Here is a 15,968-nt window from a genome sequence, read left to right on the forward strand (position 1 = left end):
TCATTACGCCTGGCTTTGTTTTTGGTTTTATTTTTAATATGCTTCCCAGGATCTTGGGTCTGGAGTCTATCAGGCAATCATTTTATCAACTGAGCTATCTTCCCAGCACTAGATGGGTTATTTTAAATTAAATTATTTCCATGTTTATGCCTTCATACATTAAATATTTGTAAATATTTGCAAAATCTTATCAGTGTTTTGTACTGTTGACCAACAGAGGATACATTTTTCTAAAATGCTGGGTAAATACAGTAATATTGTATATTACTATGTATCTTTCAGTGTTGAAACTAAATCATATACTTTGAATCAAGGCCATTTACAAATGACCTCCTCAACCTTATGGACATTTTTAAGCTGGTCCCATGGAAAACCCAGACCTATACTAAGAGGGAAGGGAGGCTCATGCCATTCTGAACACATTTCAAACACTGAGCTCCTAAATTCAGACTGCAAGGCTGTCCAGTTAGATAATTCTCCCATGGAAAAATTCAATTAATTCTCCAAACTGGTTCTCCCAACCTGGCCTCTGCAGCACTTTGCTCCGGGTGAGTTGGTTTCTCTGCATCTTTTCATTCTGCCATCTCACACAAACTATTTGAAGCCTGATTTCTTGGATTTGGCTGACCAGTTCATAGGTCCTTGATTCTCTTCACATTATCATTCACCCAGCCACAGGCCAGGCAGCAGGTGACAAAGACAGAGGACATCTCAAGCATAGTATTACTATTGCGTTTGATAAATCCCTCCAGAGGTAAACTAGCCAATATGGGTACAATAAGTCATTACATAGAATCAAAGCAAAGCATGGCATCAGGTGAATATTGAGTACCTGGCATCCATCAGTGGAGCCAGATGAGGGTTGTCAGCACTGGGTAGCAAGCTGGAGAGAGAAGTCTTTCCCTCTAAGGTCCCATGATGAGGTCTTTGAACACCATCCACCTCACAGATCTTCTGTTTCAGCTGGTGGTTATCATAATCTGACCTAAAAAGATGTGAACCACATAACTCCATTAATTAATAGTATTACAGAACACATTCTCTATAGGGAACTGTTCTAAAAACCCCGGGGGAGCCAGAAAGAACTCTAGGGCAAGATGTTTTCCCTTCTAGTAGAAAAGGTGTCACATACAGAAAAAGGAACAAGGTGAAAATAAGCCATGAGAAGAGACAAGAGTTTCAGGCATCCAAGGCTTAGACTACCCGGCCACTAAGGACAAAAGCACATCTGCTGTGCTGTAAGCAAGTCCTTCCTCAGAGGCACTGCCCAGGATTTTGAATCCCTTAAACCTTGACTCAACAGGAGTTGGTTGTGGACTGCATATCAAAATTCTGTTAAATACTTCTGATTGACGAGATCTATTGGAAAGCAGTTCTCGGCTGAGTCTTCAAAGGTCATTGGAATTGTGGGCATATGGAGAAAACAGTGGAAGATGCTCCAAGGACAGAAACCAATCATAGCAAAGAAATTGTGCCACAAAATCCAGGAAGGCACTTTGGCCAAGGTAGAGACAATGGGAAGGGGAGCCAAGGGAGAGAGATCTAAGAAATAAAAGTTGAGTTAGATGAGAAATTAAAATGAGCCACGCATTGTGAAACCAAAAAGCATTGTTACAGATGACAACTGGTACATTTTATAAGCTCTGAACTGTATGAAAAGCTGAGCCAGATGAATCTGAATCCTGAACAGTCAGGCTGAAGGGTCAGGCTTGCTGGCAGATTTAGCCTCAGGAACATAGGACTCAGCAGCTGAAGACCACAGCCTACTCAGTGTGTGAAAACAGACAGGTACTGGATCTGGATTTCTACTTCTCTAGGGATCAAATGAGCTCAACTAATCTCTTTCATTGTTTTAGTCTACAAAAATCAGAGATCTTAGTGTCAAATCCTGACACATCTTGATGCTGCCAACCCCCTGGTGCTACCATCAGTAACTTGACTTTTTTTTTTTTTTATCTTGAACATGAAGGCCATGCTCTTAATTCTCAGAGATGTGATTCTGTGGTCAGTAGGGGAAACACTCATGACTTTCATAGGAGGAAGCTTTCAGTTCAACTCAGGTCTTATTTATCTAATGATTAGGAAAAGTTTCCTGAGCATCCATTTGCAGAACATCCAGTATTTTCAGAAGAGGAGAGGGATGTAAGGATCTGGGCATGATGGCCCACATCTGTAAATCTGGGAGGTGGAAGTAGATGGGGGTTCATGGTCATCTTCTGCTGTGTAGAAAGTTTGAGGACAGTAAAGGTCACATGAGACCCTATCTCAAAAACACTACCACCACCAACAAATAAGAAGGGTGTGAGGGACGACATGGATGGCAAAGAATCAAGGCCTGCTTTCAACAGGGTCTTAGCAATGGCAAGCAGGATGTAAGCAGAAGACAGCATGATCTCCTGATGCCTCTTGGGTTTTCTCACAGGTGTTCTTCCAAGCTAAGATGTTAGAAAATCTGGGCAGAGGTGACTTAGCATGGAGGTTTGATTGGGGCCCTAAAGACCCAGTGAGATTTATATAGATATCAAGAGTCAAACAGGACAGTACCTGAAACACATGCTATATGAAGTACTGGCCTGTCTGTATTTCAGCCACGATACCAGGCCACTAACAGCTGGGCAAGAAATGGACCTAAACGAAGCCTTTAATCTGCCACTTTCTGTGCATCACTAGCCCCCATGAGTAATATAACCACTATAGGTTAAATATCCTATCTTCTGCTTGGGGGTGGTGTCCCTTCTTCATAGGAAGACTCAGGGACAAGACACATGCCATTTTAAACACAATTGAGTTACATAGGATTGTTCCTCATGGGGGGCAGCATGACTACAGTCACCATCATCATTTTTGAGGACTCTGATAATAGAACTGGTCAAACATTGAGTATTAGCAGTTTTCATCTTCTCTCTCCTACGGTGACATGAGGGCTTTCTAGTGGTGCTGCCTGACACATGCCACTGGGGCAGCTGGAACGAACTTTCCATTGAAAGGAAGGCAGTGGCATGACTTCACCAGCTCCTAAGGCACCAGGGAACGAATGAGAAACCATGTCCAGTGCAGTGCTGCCCTACCTGGTGCCATGTGGCTTCAATATTTCAGTTGGTCAATTTCACAAGGGGCCAAGACAGGCTGTACAGGCAGTCCTGGCTTAACTGTGAGAAGCCAGAAAGAAAAGAGCAGCAGGAATGTCCGTAGAAAGCTGCTGAAGCATTGCAGGCAAAGCAAAGTGCCCAGAATTCATCGGCCTGAATTAGATAGTAGAGAAGTCTATTTCATCGGCACTCAGGAGGCTAAGTGCCTTCTAGCGAGCTTTCTGGAGGACTGCTGACACCAAGGAATCACTTCCACAGAAATTTCAAAACCATGTCTGCTATTACAGAGTATTAATACTGAATGGCTGGTTGACAAAAGTCAGGGACATCAAGCTAAAAGCTCAGGCTGCCTCTTACTGCACACTGCAGGATACAAATTGAGAGCATGCCCTCCGCTACTTTAAATTTCCTGGGGCTAGAGCTTTGTCCAGCAATTTCATTTACATAACATACCTGCAATCATTTTCTTAAACCTCCGACCTACTTCTCTGAAATAATAACATTATGGTTTTGGTTGTTATTTTGTTTCTGTTTTGCCTGAAGGAATTACCAGAGAGTCACTGTAAATGGAATCCATAGGATAAGCAGATCACTTAAAAGGAAGCTGTCTTGACCTTCTCAGGAAAAATGATGGGTAAGAGATACAGTTAACACTTCTGAGAAGGTCTTGCCTTGTCTCAACCACTGTACCCATGCCTCTGCCAAATGCTAAGTTGGGGTCTTAAGGCTAATAGACAGAGTACTGCTGATTATGGGTACAATAAGACAGAGTTCCAGGTCCTCCCACACGGGCTTCAGTTAAGAACTATGAACAGAGGCAGGGCATGGTGGTACATGCCTTTAATCCCAGCACTCCAGAGTCAGAGGCAGGCATCAGATCTTCATGAGTTAGAGGGCATGAGTAGCAAGTTCAGCCAGACAGTGAGAGACAGTCTTTAAACAAACAAACAAAGAAACAAAAACAATAACAACCTATAAACAGGAGTTCCCTGAAAAAGCCACACCTATGTTAAAGATTCTGCAGACTGATTGACTAAATACAGTAATTAGCAATTAGTGATATGAACAGTTGGAATTTTACGGATAGAGAGCTAAACTTATTTTGGGCAATCTTTATTTCTGTTAATAGTCACTTAGCAGTTATATACATCTGACCCAACAACCGTTTGATTCTCAAGATAAATCCCTTGGAATGTGTCCCTAAACTTGACATTCCTAACCTCCACTAATCTTATAGCTAACAATGTCATCGGATAGCATCTAAAACATACAGTTGAGATTTTTTTCCCAGTCTATGGAATCCACAGATGTCACCAATGCATTTGGTAAATGCATGATTTAGGACTTTGATTTGTCCTGGAAAAGTCCATGTGACCACTTCCAGAGTGGACCATGTCACTCAGGACAAGTAATATCTGTGTTTCCTGACTGTAGCCACTCAATATTGGCTCAGTGTAAATGATCTCTTGATCCCTCTGGAACAAGAGCTTTGTTTTCTGTTGATAACTGACCTGAGTATGGAGCTAAAAGAAATGAGACCTAAATGGTCAAGGCCATCCAAGCAGTAAGAGACAAATCAACCACAGGATGTCTCCACCTTGCAAACTGGTTACATTCACACACAGGTGACCTATAACCTCTCTAGGAGTCTTAGCATGACTGCAGGATACCAGAAAAGACACTCCTAGGTTTCAATATTTACATATTTCAGAGTCTACACCTGATAACCATGACAACAGAATAGAAAGATAAATATTCTTTCTTTACCCTGTCAGGAGTGCTCGTTTCCCAGTTTTCTTTCTAAAATGTTGACTTTAAGGGTGGGACATCTACCCCATTTTAGTTCTCTTCAATTTATAGGAACCAGCTCGGGATTCACAATGCATGAACTCTGGGGGGGACAGGACTTCACTGTGGCCAGAGCTGCTCACAGAGAAGATATGAAATCCTGGTGAGGTGAAGGACAGGTGTGGGAGAGGGGAAGAAATGGGCTGGTGAGAAAGCAATGGAAGGGATGAGAAGGGAACAGGGTGGGGGCAGGGATAAGAGGGAGATAGAGGTGGGAATCTAGGTTGAAACTCTCCCAGGACCTGCACTTGTCAAACTATTAGGATACACATTCCACAGGTCAGTTCAGTGAAGGACCAGAACTTTGTTTTTGTCTATGTGCTTTTTTCAACTTTAAGTCAATGATTTTAAAACAAGGATCTTATGTAAAAACAAACAAAAATTCTTAGGGGTGTTTTTCTTAGGTTGAGTTTTTGTTTTTATTTGTTTGTTTTTTAAAGCCTTTTGCCTATGTATTAGAGAGCATAAAGCCTACAAGAATCACTTCTCTAGACAGTGAGCAGCCATAAGAGGCAGAACGTAAGCAATCACGCACGCCTGCCCTATGCTTTGTTCCCTCTGCCTTAGTCTTACCTTGCAGGGTCCTTCTCAAGAACCTCTTGTTTGGCCTCCAGACTGGCCCACAGCCCTGACTGCTCCATGCTGTGGAGAGAGGCAAGTTTCTGCCTCTGCTCCTGGATCTCCAGGTCCAGGGTAGAGCGCCTCTGCAGGGCAGAGTGCCTCTGCTCTAGCTTGGCCACGGCCTGCTCCAATGCTTCTCTCTGCTGCTTCTCCCGGGACTCCAGAATCTCCTTTTCCTTTCTTCTCACCTTCTCTTCCTGTCGGGCGACATTAGCTGTGAATTCGAAGGTGGCCCGGAGCTGCTGCAGCTGGCTAGCATTAGCCTGGTACCGTGTGATCTGCTCTTCTTTTTCTTCCATTTCTTTCTCTACTTGGTAGAGAGTGTTGTCTAGGCCCAGGGCGCCCCTGTCAAGGACGTCAAGAGCTCTCCGCTTTTCTTCCAGCAGAGCTGGCAAACGATTTTGCAGAAGGTCCCGCAGCTGGCGCTCTTTACTCTGTAGCCTGGCCTGTGCAGTCTCTATTTTCTCTAGACCTTCAAGCCGGCAAGGGATGCTACTGTTATCTGTTGCCGACAAGCTAGGTTCCTCCTGGACTTCACATCTTACGTGCTCCAGGGCTTCCTGCTCTTCTTGGACTTCTTTGCTTAGGCAGTCTTTCTGTTGGACCAGGTCCTTCTCCAGGTTTGCTAGCTTGACAAGCTGCCTTTTCTTGAACTCTAAGAAGTACTGCTGAGCCCTTTCCAGTTCATCCCCACAGGTGTGGTCCCCTTGCGCTCCAGCCTCTTTGGCTTGCAAGAGGGCCTCCTGGATGCCTTCGAGTTCCCTCTTTTCCTCCTGGGCCTGCAGGACCCCTCCAGGACACAGCAGTGGACCAGTCTCCTGCCTCTCCCGCAGCTGCTCCTCCAGCTGTGCCACCAGCAGCACCTGCTCCTTCTCTTGCTCCTCCAGCCTCCTTTTCTCCAGCTGCAGCTTGGCACTCTGGGCATCTTGTTCTTTGTGCAGCCGGTCTAGCTCCTGGCATATCTGAACCTTCTCGGCCTGCTCACGGCTGTTGAGCTCCTGGAGCCTGCGAAGCTCCTCTCTGATGCGGGAGAAGCTCTCTTCTTCCTGTCTCCTCTGCTGTTCAAGCCCCTGCTGCTCCCGGAGCCTCTCTTCCTCAAACCTTTCCTTCTCAGCCAGCAGGTCCTTGAGCCTGTTTTCAATGTGGAAGCTGCGGCGTTTGAGGCTTTCCTCCTGCTTGCGGATCTGCCGCTGTACGATCTCTGTTTCCTTGCGCCTGGTCTCTACCTCCTGCTGCATTCGCTCTAGCTCTGCCTTGTCCGACTTCTGCTTTTCCTCCATCTCTTCGATGAGTTTCCTGCAATGCAAATGTTGATTGGTCATTATTTGGTCACTACGTTCAGAATTCAGCTTTAGTCCAACTTTCCCCTAACTGGACTGTTCTGAAAACACTCAGGCAACATAGGGCCAACCTTTCATTAAAACAAATGAAGAGCAAGTGTTTCCCTTTCACACTTTCAGAAGCATGCTATTTCGTTTTCATTTTATTTTATTTACTGTCCAGTATATCGTCTGCCTAATCTCCTGGAGTAGCTTCTGGTATCAGTTCTTTGTGAAGCATAGAATCATTTGTTATTTATGGCATAATTAAAAAATCCCACCGAGCTCAAAGAAAAAAACACCATGTCCAATTTAAATTTAAATGTGGCTAGTTTTATTCAACCCAACGACTAAACTGCAACAGACATTCAGTTACAAGATGACATTAAGTAAATTTTTTCTGCTGTCTTCAATTCACTGGGGTTGAATAACAAAGCCAAAATAATGGACAGTAGATTGTTTCAGTTCAAAACAGAGTCCTATATGCTCTTTAGCATTTAAAACTGGTTCAGAGCAAATTATAATCATCAAAACGGGCTACAGCATTGGAAACAACTGGAGTCTGTCAGGACACTTGAACACACAGGGGACACATGCTGTTTTCTATAGATGCACAGTTGATTCTTATTTGGCACTACAACAGCTTGGGGAGGTGGAGTGGCCTCCAAAGCAAGGGCATGGAATGACAGTGCTCAAAGTTGACCTCCATCCCCTGGCACCCAAACTCCTGATCTACTTGATACTGGACATTAAACTCATTCCCATGAGCTATTGTTTAACCCCAAATTCTAGAAATAGGTAACTATACTTGAGATCCTCTCTGGCCTTAACTTTTTCAATGCCTACCTACCCTTGATCTACTTCCTGACTTGTTAAGTAGAGCAAAGGAAAAGAGAAACTATGATTGAATTAAACAAAGGATATTTTAGAACATATCTCAATTAAGCAGCCATAAATATACATATATATATATATATATATATATATATATATGTATATATATATCCCCAAATGAAAGCAAGCAAAGAACAAGAAAAATGAATTACAGGTGAGAAAACACCAATAGCTGTACAAAAAGTAAAGATGTTTAAAAGGACAATGATGCTGGCTGTTGTGGTATACGCCTGTTATCCCAGCACTTGGCAGGCAGATGCAGCAGAACAGCCTAGGTCATACACTGAATCCCTATCTAAAAGCAAGCAAAGTAAAGCAATAAAAAAAAAAAAAAATCAAAGCCTAGGGATATAGCTCAGTGGGAGAGCACTGGTCTGAGATAGTGGTTCTCAACCTCCTAACGCTGTGATCCTTGTGTTGCGGTGACCCTCCACCACCATAAAATTATTTCATTGCTACTTCATAACTGTAATTTTGCTACTGTTATGAATTGTAATGCTAATATCTGTGTTTCCTGATGGTCTTAAGCAACCCTTGTGATAGGGTCATTCTACCTAGAAAGTGGTTGTGACCCAATTGTGCTGTCTCTCTCTCTCTCTCTCTCTCTCTCTCTCTCTCTCTCTCTCTCATGCACAGAGACACACACACAGTGGGGAGAAGAGATAACAGCTCTTCAGTAAAGAGCACTGGCTGTTCTTGCAGAGGACTAGGGCTCACAAGGCACACACGGGGGTTCCCAAACATTTGTAACTCCACTTCCAGGTCTAGGGCATCCAGTGCCCCGTTCTGCCTTCTGTGGGCACTAAGCAAACATATAGTGCACACATAGATACATGCAGACAAAATATGTGTATACTTAAAATAAATAAATCTTATCTTATTTAATTAAGAGATTGGAGATGGGTTGTTAGGAAGGAAAATGCTTTCGATGTTTCATCTTTATAGACTCATGACTTTTTAAAAACCCAAGAATACTAAGAAAAGATTTGAGGTTAAATTTCAACAGAGCTCAGATGTTTAATTTACTGACTATTCCCCTTTTCACACAAGTATTTGAAGATGAACTGCTGTGAAAATTGAAAGATGACGCAAAGTCGATCCCTTATAAGAAACTACCTGCAGGCATTAGATATGTAAATAGCAGGCTCAGAGGCAGAGGGAACCATGGAAACAGAAGAGGTGAACTCAGGAAGGATATTGAAAGAGCAGCCCAGACAGCAGCTTGACACGTGGGCCTCACAACTTACCTTTTGCTTTCCAGTTTTTCAAGTTCTTCACGCTGCTGTCTCTCAAATTCAAGTCTGGTGAAATCAAATGAAAATAAGTCACTTCCATGAAGGAGCTTTTCTCTCTGCACACAGATTAACACACTGGAGCACAGATTTGTCTATTGCTTTAATTATGGATTAGCAAGTTTAAAATGCATTCTTTGCTCTATCACTATGATTAGAAATTAGATATAATTTAGGTGTTTGAACTTAGACTGAAGAGAACAGATTTGATTTGAAAGAAAATAAAATATTACTGTAGTAAAAAAACAGAATTAAACACAACTTCTAAATGCTAAGCATGTCTATTCCATGCAGCTTAGTCACTGATGAGTAAGTAAGAAGAGAATCTACCTTAGACAGATGGGTCCTTTTATAGGGAAAAGACTGCCAGGGAGGTAGAGGGGAGAAAGCACAGACATCCATTAAGAAAACAATTCAACAGGAAGAAACACCAGGAGAAAAGCAGTAAGGTACTTAAAAGACAATGGTCATGCGTAGATCAAATATCACATTTCCCAGTAAGTGCATGAAACAAACGTTCCAGAAAGTTAGCTTGCTGTTTTTCACACTTCGTTGACTACCGAGCACAAATAGTTACTGTGCACAGCAAAGCCCTTCTTTTAGTGCTGTATCATAGTTATTCTACTCAGAGGCTCAGATGTGCTGAGTGACAGTGGGGTCTATGAGACTACACAAAGTCACACAGTAGTAACAAAATAATGGAAAGCAGGTCATGTAGAATTTTTAAATTCTGACAACACAAGCCAATTTCCCTGACATTAGGAAATAGGTTTCACTTTTTCAATTGAACACCATGAATTGTAAAACTCAAATATACACATTTCTCTGTTGTAGACAGCAGATACTGCTTCAAAGCTAAACTAGGGAACAACGCACCATAAACTATTTTCCTTGGACCATGTGCAGACCCAAACTGGCAACACAGATGATTTTACAATGATCGAAGATACGTTTCAAAGGGATCTCTTCTCACTTCCGTTGGGGCTAGAAGGTGTCTGGTTGTTTTTGTAAGCACAACTGTGCATCTAGGGCACAAGAACAGTCATGCTGATTGGCACAGGCTGTTCCCTTTGTCCTCTAAGAATATTAAGGCTGCAAACTGTATCTCCAAGTTACAGACAAGGAACCCAAAGCTTGGATGTCTCCAGAACTTGTTCCAGGTTACAATGGTAATATGTGGTGGAGCCAACATTTGAATCCACAACAACCTGCTTCCAAAACACCCTCTGTTGACTTATTTTGTAAGCCTTGTTCAGATTTGTGATACAAAATACAAGAACTTACCTTTCACTGAAAATTGTTTCTGTTGATATTTATGCTATGTCAAGTGAACATAATCAATCTGCAGCTTAGTATAGGCATAGGTGTCCACACAAGATCAGTCACGGAGACAGATAACTGGTAACCATGGAACCCAGTCCATATGGCTGTGCATTAAGTGGGTATGATATGATCATTCTTAGTAAATATTTTTGTGTTTCTCTCTCTCTCTCTCTCTCTCTTTCTCTCTCTCTCTCTCTCTCTCTCTCTCTCTCTCTCTCTCTCTCTCTCTCTGTGTGTGTGTGTGTGTGTGTATTTAGGAACATGTGTGCTGTAACATACAAGTAGAAGTCAGAGGATAACCTTAGGTGGGGGGTCAGGGGGTCAGTCCTCACCCCTACCTTGTTTTTTTTTTCTTTTCTTTTTTTTTTTTTTTTTTTGGTTTTTCAAGACAAGGTTTCTCTGTGTAGCTCTGTGCCTTTCCTGGATCTTGCTCTGTAGACCAGGCTGGCCTCGAACTCACAAAGATCCGCCTGCCTCTGCCTCCCAAGTGCTGGGATTAAAGGCGTGCGCCACCACCACTTGGCTGTCACCCCCACCTTGTTTAAGTCAGTCTCTCTTGTTGTTCACTGCTGTATATGTCAGGTTAGGTGGGCGCCTTGAGCTTCTGGGAATTCTGTCTCTACTTGTCTCTAATTCCCTGTAGGGACACATTGGGATGACAGACAAATGTGCTACTGTGCTGATTTTTATGTGGGTTCTTGGGATCCAAGTTCAGATTACAAGTAGCAAGTATTTTACCCATGGAACCATCTTCAGAGCCCCCTGGTAAACTTGAACATATAGCTAATTCCTTCTAGAGACATTTACATAGTCAAAGGTAAGACTGGTTAAAATGCTTTTGAGGCCAGAAATTTCCCTGAAAGAATCCCCTTAACCTTAGTTTTCATCTTCTGTGTGATACAGCTCTCTATACCTATCAGCATCCACTGCTTTGACATCAACATGTGTGGAGCAGGCTGTTCTGAGAGCTGCAGCCAGGGACTGGGGTGAAAGCCTATCTTCTAAGATGTGTTTCCAACACCCAGACATTCAGAATCTTCATGTTGTTCCCCCAATTGCAGGACATTGACACATTAATCATCCTGAGGCCACAAAGCAGGAAACTGAGGCTTAATGTATTGAGTAGCATTAGAATCCAAGTTTGGTTCCAAAACTTATTACGAGCCACAATTTTTCCTAAGGGTTGTGTGGTGACAAGGGGATCATAAAGTACAAGTGATAATATCTGATTGTACAGTCCATCTAAGCAGTAGCTTCAAATGTTAAGTGAATGCAGTGCTAGGCAATGAGGTAAACAAGCAGACATGGCACATCCTAGACATTATAGCCCCTCTCTGTTCTGCAACAGTGTGCCACACACAGGAGAAAATGTCCCAGAATATGGGAGAAGCTAGCATCAAGGCAAGTGTTTTTCTTTCTTTCGTATGATATAGAACTTAAGAAAATCTCACTAAAACCAGATTTTAGCTTCCCACAGGTGACATGGGAAGGCATGGGTTTCAGGAGGGTATCAGGAACCACATTCCAAGAAGCCTTTGAAGTTCACTAAAGACTTCAAATTTGAGGAATACACCTGCCTGGGGTTTTGAAGACTAGCTGAGAAGGAGGTGAACTAATATGCCAGGAGACAAATAAAGACGGTAAAGGGAAGTATGGTTGCTGTTCTCTGCCCGGCTGCTTCTCTCTGAAGGCAGAAGCAAGACCCCCATGCCAAGAGCAAGGAGAATAAGAAGCATACATTTCAGGGATATTACTTGGAAGAGGAGAAAAGGCCAGTGGGCAAGGGAATTGTACATGGTGGTACATGCGTACCATCCTAGCAATAGAGAGGCTGAGGCAAGAGAAGCCAGACTGGGCTATTAGAGGTAGACCCTGTCTCTAAACCAAAACAAAAATCAAATAAATAGTAGAAGAGAACTGATAAAGAAAGTGAGGGGGAAAGACTCACTGGCATCACTCAAGATTTGAGATTGTTGATTTCAGAGGCCCAATCTTCAGGCTGATATATTGTTTGTTTATTAGTAGTATATTCAACAGATTCCCGAGTAAACGCAGGAAATGGCTGGTAAGAGCACAAAAAAGAGCTCAACTGAAGACATGGGAAGACAAAAATTCAAGTATTAGTCTAAGGACTGAATTAGCTACTGAACAAGAAAAGAAATGAAGTCAAAATGGAGCCTACAAGATAAAGGAGAAAATCAGAGCAGTCTCTATGCTGACAAAGTGGGTGCCAGCCAATAGGACAGCATGGTAAGTTGTTCACCTGAGTCACTCAAGATAACAGTAGGGCTTAGACAGATGCCGAGACTTCAGAAGAGTCTGTGGAAGGGCAGATGAGAACAGGAAGGAGAGGTGATGAGTGGCAGTGGGTAAGTGCGTGAGTTGAGTGGATGAGAAGTGCCTCACTAGGCAGAGGACTTGTGATCTTCAAGCAGCTGGGCGGAGGATAAAAGGGTCTGTGGGCTCACGGAATCAGTGCTTCTTCCACAGCAGACATCTTCAGCTTAGAACAGTTGAGTAAGATTAAGAAGGGGAGACACTTGATCGACAGCAGCTATCAACCTCTGATGTTTGAGGCCACAGCTTTTGGTCCTTCAGAAGGGCAGCATCTATTGATTAGGAAGATCCCCATTTTAGTTCTGAACTTTTCTATGACTTGTTTCTACATCTTAGCCATTTTCTATTCAAAGAAGAGGTGTGCTTTGGTAGATAATAATTCCCTTTTCTAGAAAAGACTAAAATTTAAAAAAAATCAACAAAAAAACCTACTTGGTGCTAGCTCTTAACTGAAGTAAGGTCATCAACAACATGAGAAGAGCATCATGATTCAGGGATCCTACTTTAAACATTAGGGGACAGGAACTGTTGCTGATAGCATTTAACTTCTGTTAGATATTACATACTTACTGATCATACTTTAAAATGCATTTCCTTCCACAATCCGTAATTATTTCAGTTAGCATACCACAATAGACTGTAAAATACAAGTGTGAGCCTGTCAGTATCTAGACAGTGTATCAAGTATAATTGTATGTAAATGTGGCTACATTTTTAAGCAAGTACAATTCACTATCTTACATTACTGGGATTATTGTGGCCCCAAATGCTAATTTCCTAAATGTTATAATTAAAAAGAAAACTATAAAAGGATGTAATTTTTGCAGCTGTTTTTAACATTTGAAAATGACATTTGGAGGTACACATACTGTGTTAGGTCCAACAAAAAGCACAGCGTACCATCTATTTTTACCAGGAATAAACTTTTCTCTTCATTAAAAGACAGCTAGCATTTTTAGGTATAACTGCACATCTTGCGATTTACATTCCTGTTATCATCAGCAATAGAAAATGAGAGGGTTGGAGTTTCTGAGTTCACACCATTACTTTGAAAGTGAGACTGTGATTATTTTTAAAAGAGAGAGAAGAAAATGAAGAAAAATTTAAATAAGCATAAACCATAAATATTTGTAGCCTTATGCTGTAGTAATACTGATTAGTTTGGTACCTCTAAAGTCAGGTCTAAAAGCAGGAAGAGACGGTTACCCATGTCCAGCCAGGACTTTCACTGGCAACTAGAGTGCTACAGACAAGGGGTGGGAGAGACTGAACTCCAGACTGCAGCACATCTGGAGTGGTACAGACAAGGGGTGGGAGAGACTGAACTCCAGACTGCAGCACATCTAGAGGGAGTTCCCATTTGGCAACAGAGGTGACCTGAGACAGACATACTGGTAAAGTCTCCTGCCTGGATGTCTGATTCTATTGTCTGAACAGGTATATGGTTAGGAATCAGGAAAAAATTATTCATCATTGGATAGACTTGGATTTTCTATTAGCAACTTTGGGTTGTAGTTATGTAGATCTACCAAACTGATGTGCAACTCTTAAAGCTACATATGGCCTGCTTGGAATTCTTATTATATTAGAATAAGAGACCCTACACTTTCATAGTGTATTGGGCCTTATAAAGTACTGTCTCTGGTCACAGATACCTGCTGAACAAGCCCTGGCCAGTGCCTAGATACTTCAGTGCAAATCCTTGTAAGAAAATCCTAGCATTCAGTGGAGGATGATTGTTCTTTCTCTGGTCCATTATAAGGCATTAAAATCTTTCCTCTGGTTATCAGCACTCATATAAACATTCACTGGAAAGCTAAGAAAAGGTACTTTGTAAGATGATTGACAGGAATTTCTAACCCTCCATGTTACCCACTGGGTTCTCCAACAGTGGCCTCCATACAGTTGCAGTTCAAGGGTAGGAGGCAAGAAGGGTGGGAAGCAGGGGCAAAAAGTCTCACCATACAGTTTAATCTGGAGAGTCACCCTCCACTTAAGTCAGAGTCTGTAATGTGAATATCCAAAGCTTCCTGGGGAGGATTTCCCAGATAAACTTTCACACCTCTAGTCTAGAAAGTATCCATTAAGACTTCCAAACTGTTAGATATTTTCTGTTGCAAACTGAAGGTACCCAGAAATAATATTTTTTAAAGTAGTGCAATTTGATGCCATAGCATTTTCTGTAGTTCTTCCCAGCCTACTTCAGTTAAGGGTACTGTAATCTGATTAAGTAAAATTCACACATATCCGAGCCAATCCTATTATAGTCCAAGATCATAGGCTTGTTGAAGTGGGTATAGACGCAATAGGCATAACCTTCAGCTCAGCACATACCCTGTACACTAGCCATCCCTACAACATTAGAGCCCAGGAGACTGAGGCCCAGGATGTTAGAGAAGAGTGTAAGATAAGCATCTCTTAAGAGGAGCGGGGAGGAGAACTCACCTCATCTAGCTCTTCGCCAGTTCTCCATGTACCCTGGAATTCCAACTGACCTCCTTATTCAAACCATGGCTGAAGAGGTGAGGGTCCTCAGAAGTTAAAATTGATCTGTTATTTTAAAACCCACTCTCCTTGTTCAACACACTAGAACAGTGTGTCACAAGCAATCTTCCTACCACTTCCTTCTACCTCATGTTGGACCCAGCAAATCTTTACCAAGCTGTTGGTATGTGAAAGGCAGTGCTGGGGAGAAGAGGGAGTGACCAAGTGTGTTTGCACAGTTGAGGGAGTGTAAGGAAACAGAGCATGTGCAGACCACATAGACAACAGTGAGTGAGAACAAAAGGCGGCTTTGATGGGGGTCAGAGAGAGGGAGCATGGCTACGGGGATGAGAGAGAGTGAGCCTTACAGACGAGGGGCTGCTGAAGGTTGGCCTGGAGAAATAGAATTACGATGATGCCTAGGATGCGCTGAATAAGGATAAATCGGGAAGAAGAAGAAGAGAAGAGAAAAGGAGAACATACAGCAGGTACAGACAGAAAGCAGGAGGTGGCCTCAGCTGTCCGCTGGACAAAGTGCAGCAGGAATCAAGGGTGGTAAGCTAGGGCAGTAGCACTGCAAGCAGAGCGTCCAGGTCAAGGCAGCACTCTTCGAGGCCTTGCTGGCAAGGCCTTGCTCTGCCACCTAAAGTGGACCCTGCCATGGTGGGCAAAACACTCAGGAACTGGTGCTCTGCTTCCCCAGGAACTCTCCTGTCTCACAGGTCCTGCCATCTGTGCGCCAGGCATAGTCACAGGTGCTA

The 15,968-nt window shown here is 42.7% G+C and overlaps 1 protein-coding gene across 5 annotated transcripts in view; it reads right to left on the reverse strand.

Annotated features, from left to right (window-relative positions):
• The window catches only part of Kif16b (kinesin family member 16B), a 279,659-nt gene that overhangs the window by 94,916 nt on the left and 168,775 nt on the right, over positions 1-15,968 (reverse strand). For 3 of the 5 annotated variants that reach the window (XM_052723317.1, XM_052723315.1, XM_052723312.1), the window contains exons 18-21: positions 9,394-9,426; positions 9,019-9,072; positions 5,511-6,854; positions 833-985 (exon numbers count right to left, since the gene is read on the reverse strand). In XM_052723317.1, coding sequence (XP_052579277.1) covers positions 833-985; positions 5,511-6,854; positions 9,019-9,072; positions 9,394-9,426 — 1,584 coding nt within the window. The remainder of the gene's footprint in view (positions 1-832; positions 986-5,510; positions 6,855-9,018; positions 9,073-9,393; positions 9,427-15,968) is intronic. The other 2 variants (XM_052723316.1, XM_052723314.1) reach the window with 1 other exon arrangement.

Source organism: Peromyscus californicus, unplaced genomic scaffold (genome assembly GCF_007827085.1).
Source record: "Peromyscus californicus insignis strain IS unplaced genomic scaffold, ASM782708v3 Scaffold_7__1_contigs__length_154581171, whole genome shotgun sequence".
Classification (NCBI taxonomy): Eukaryota; Metazoa; Chordata; class Mammalia; order Rodentia; family Cricetidae; genus Peromyscus; species Peromyscus californicus.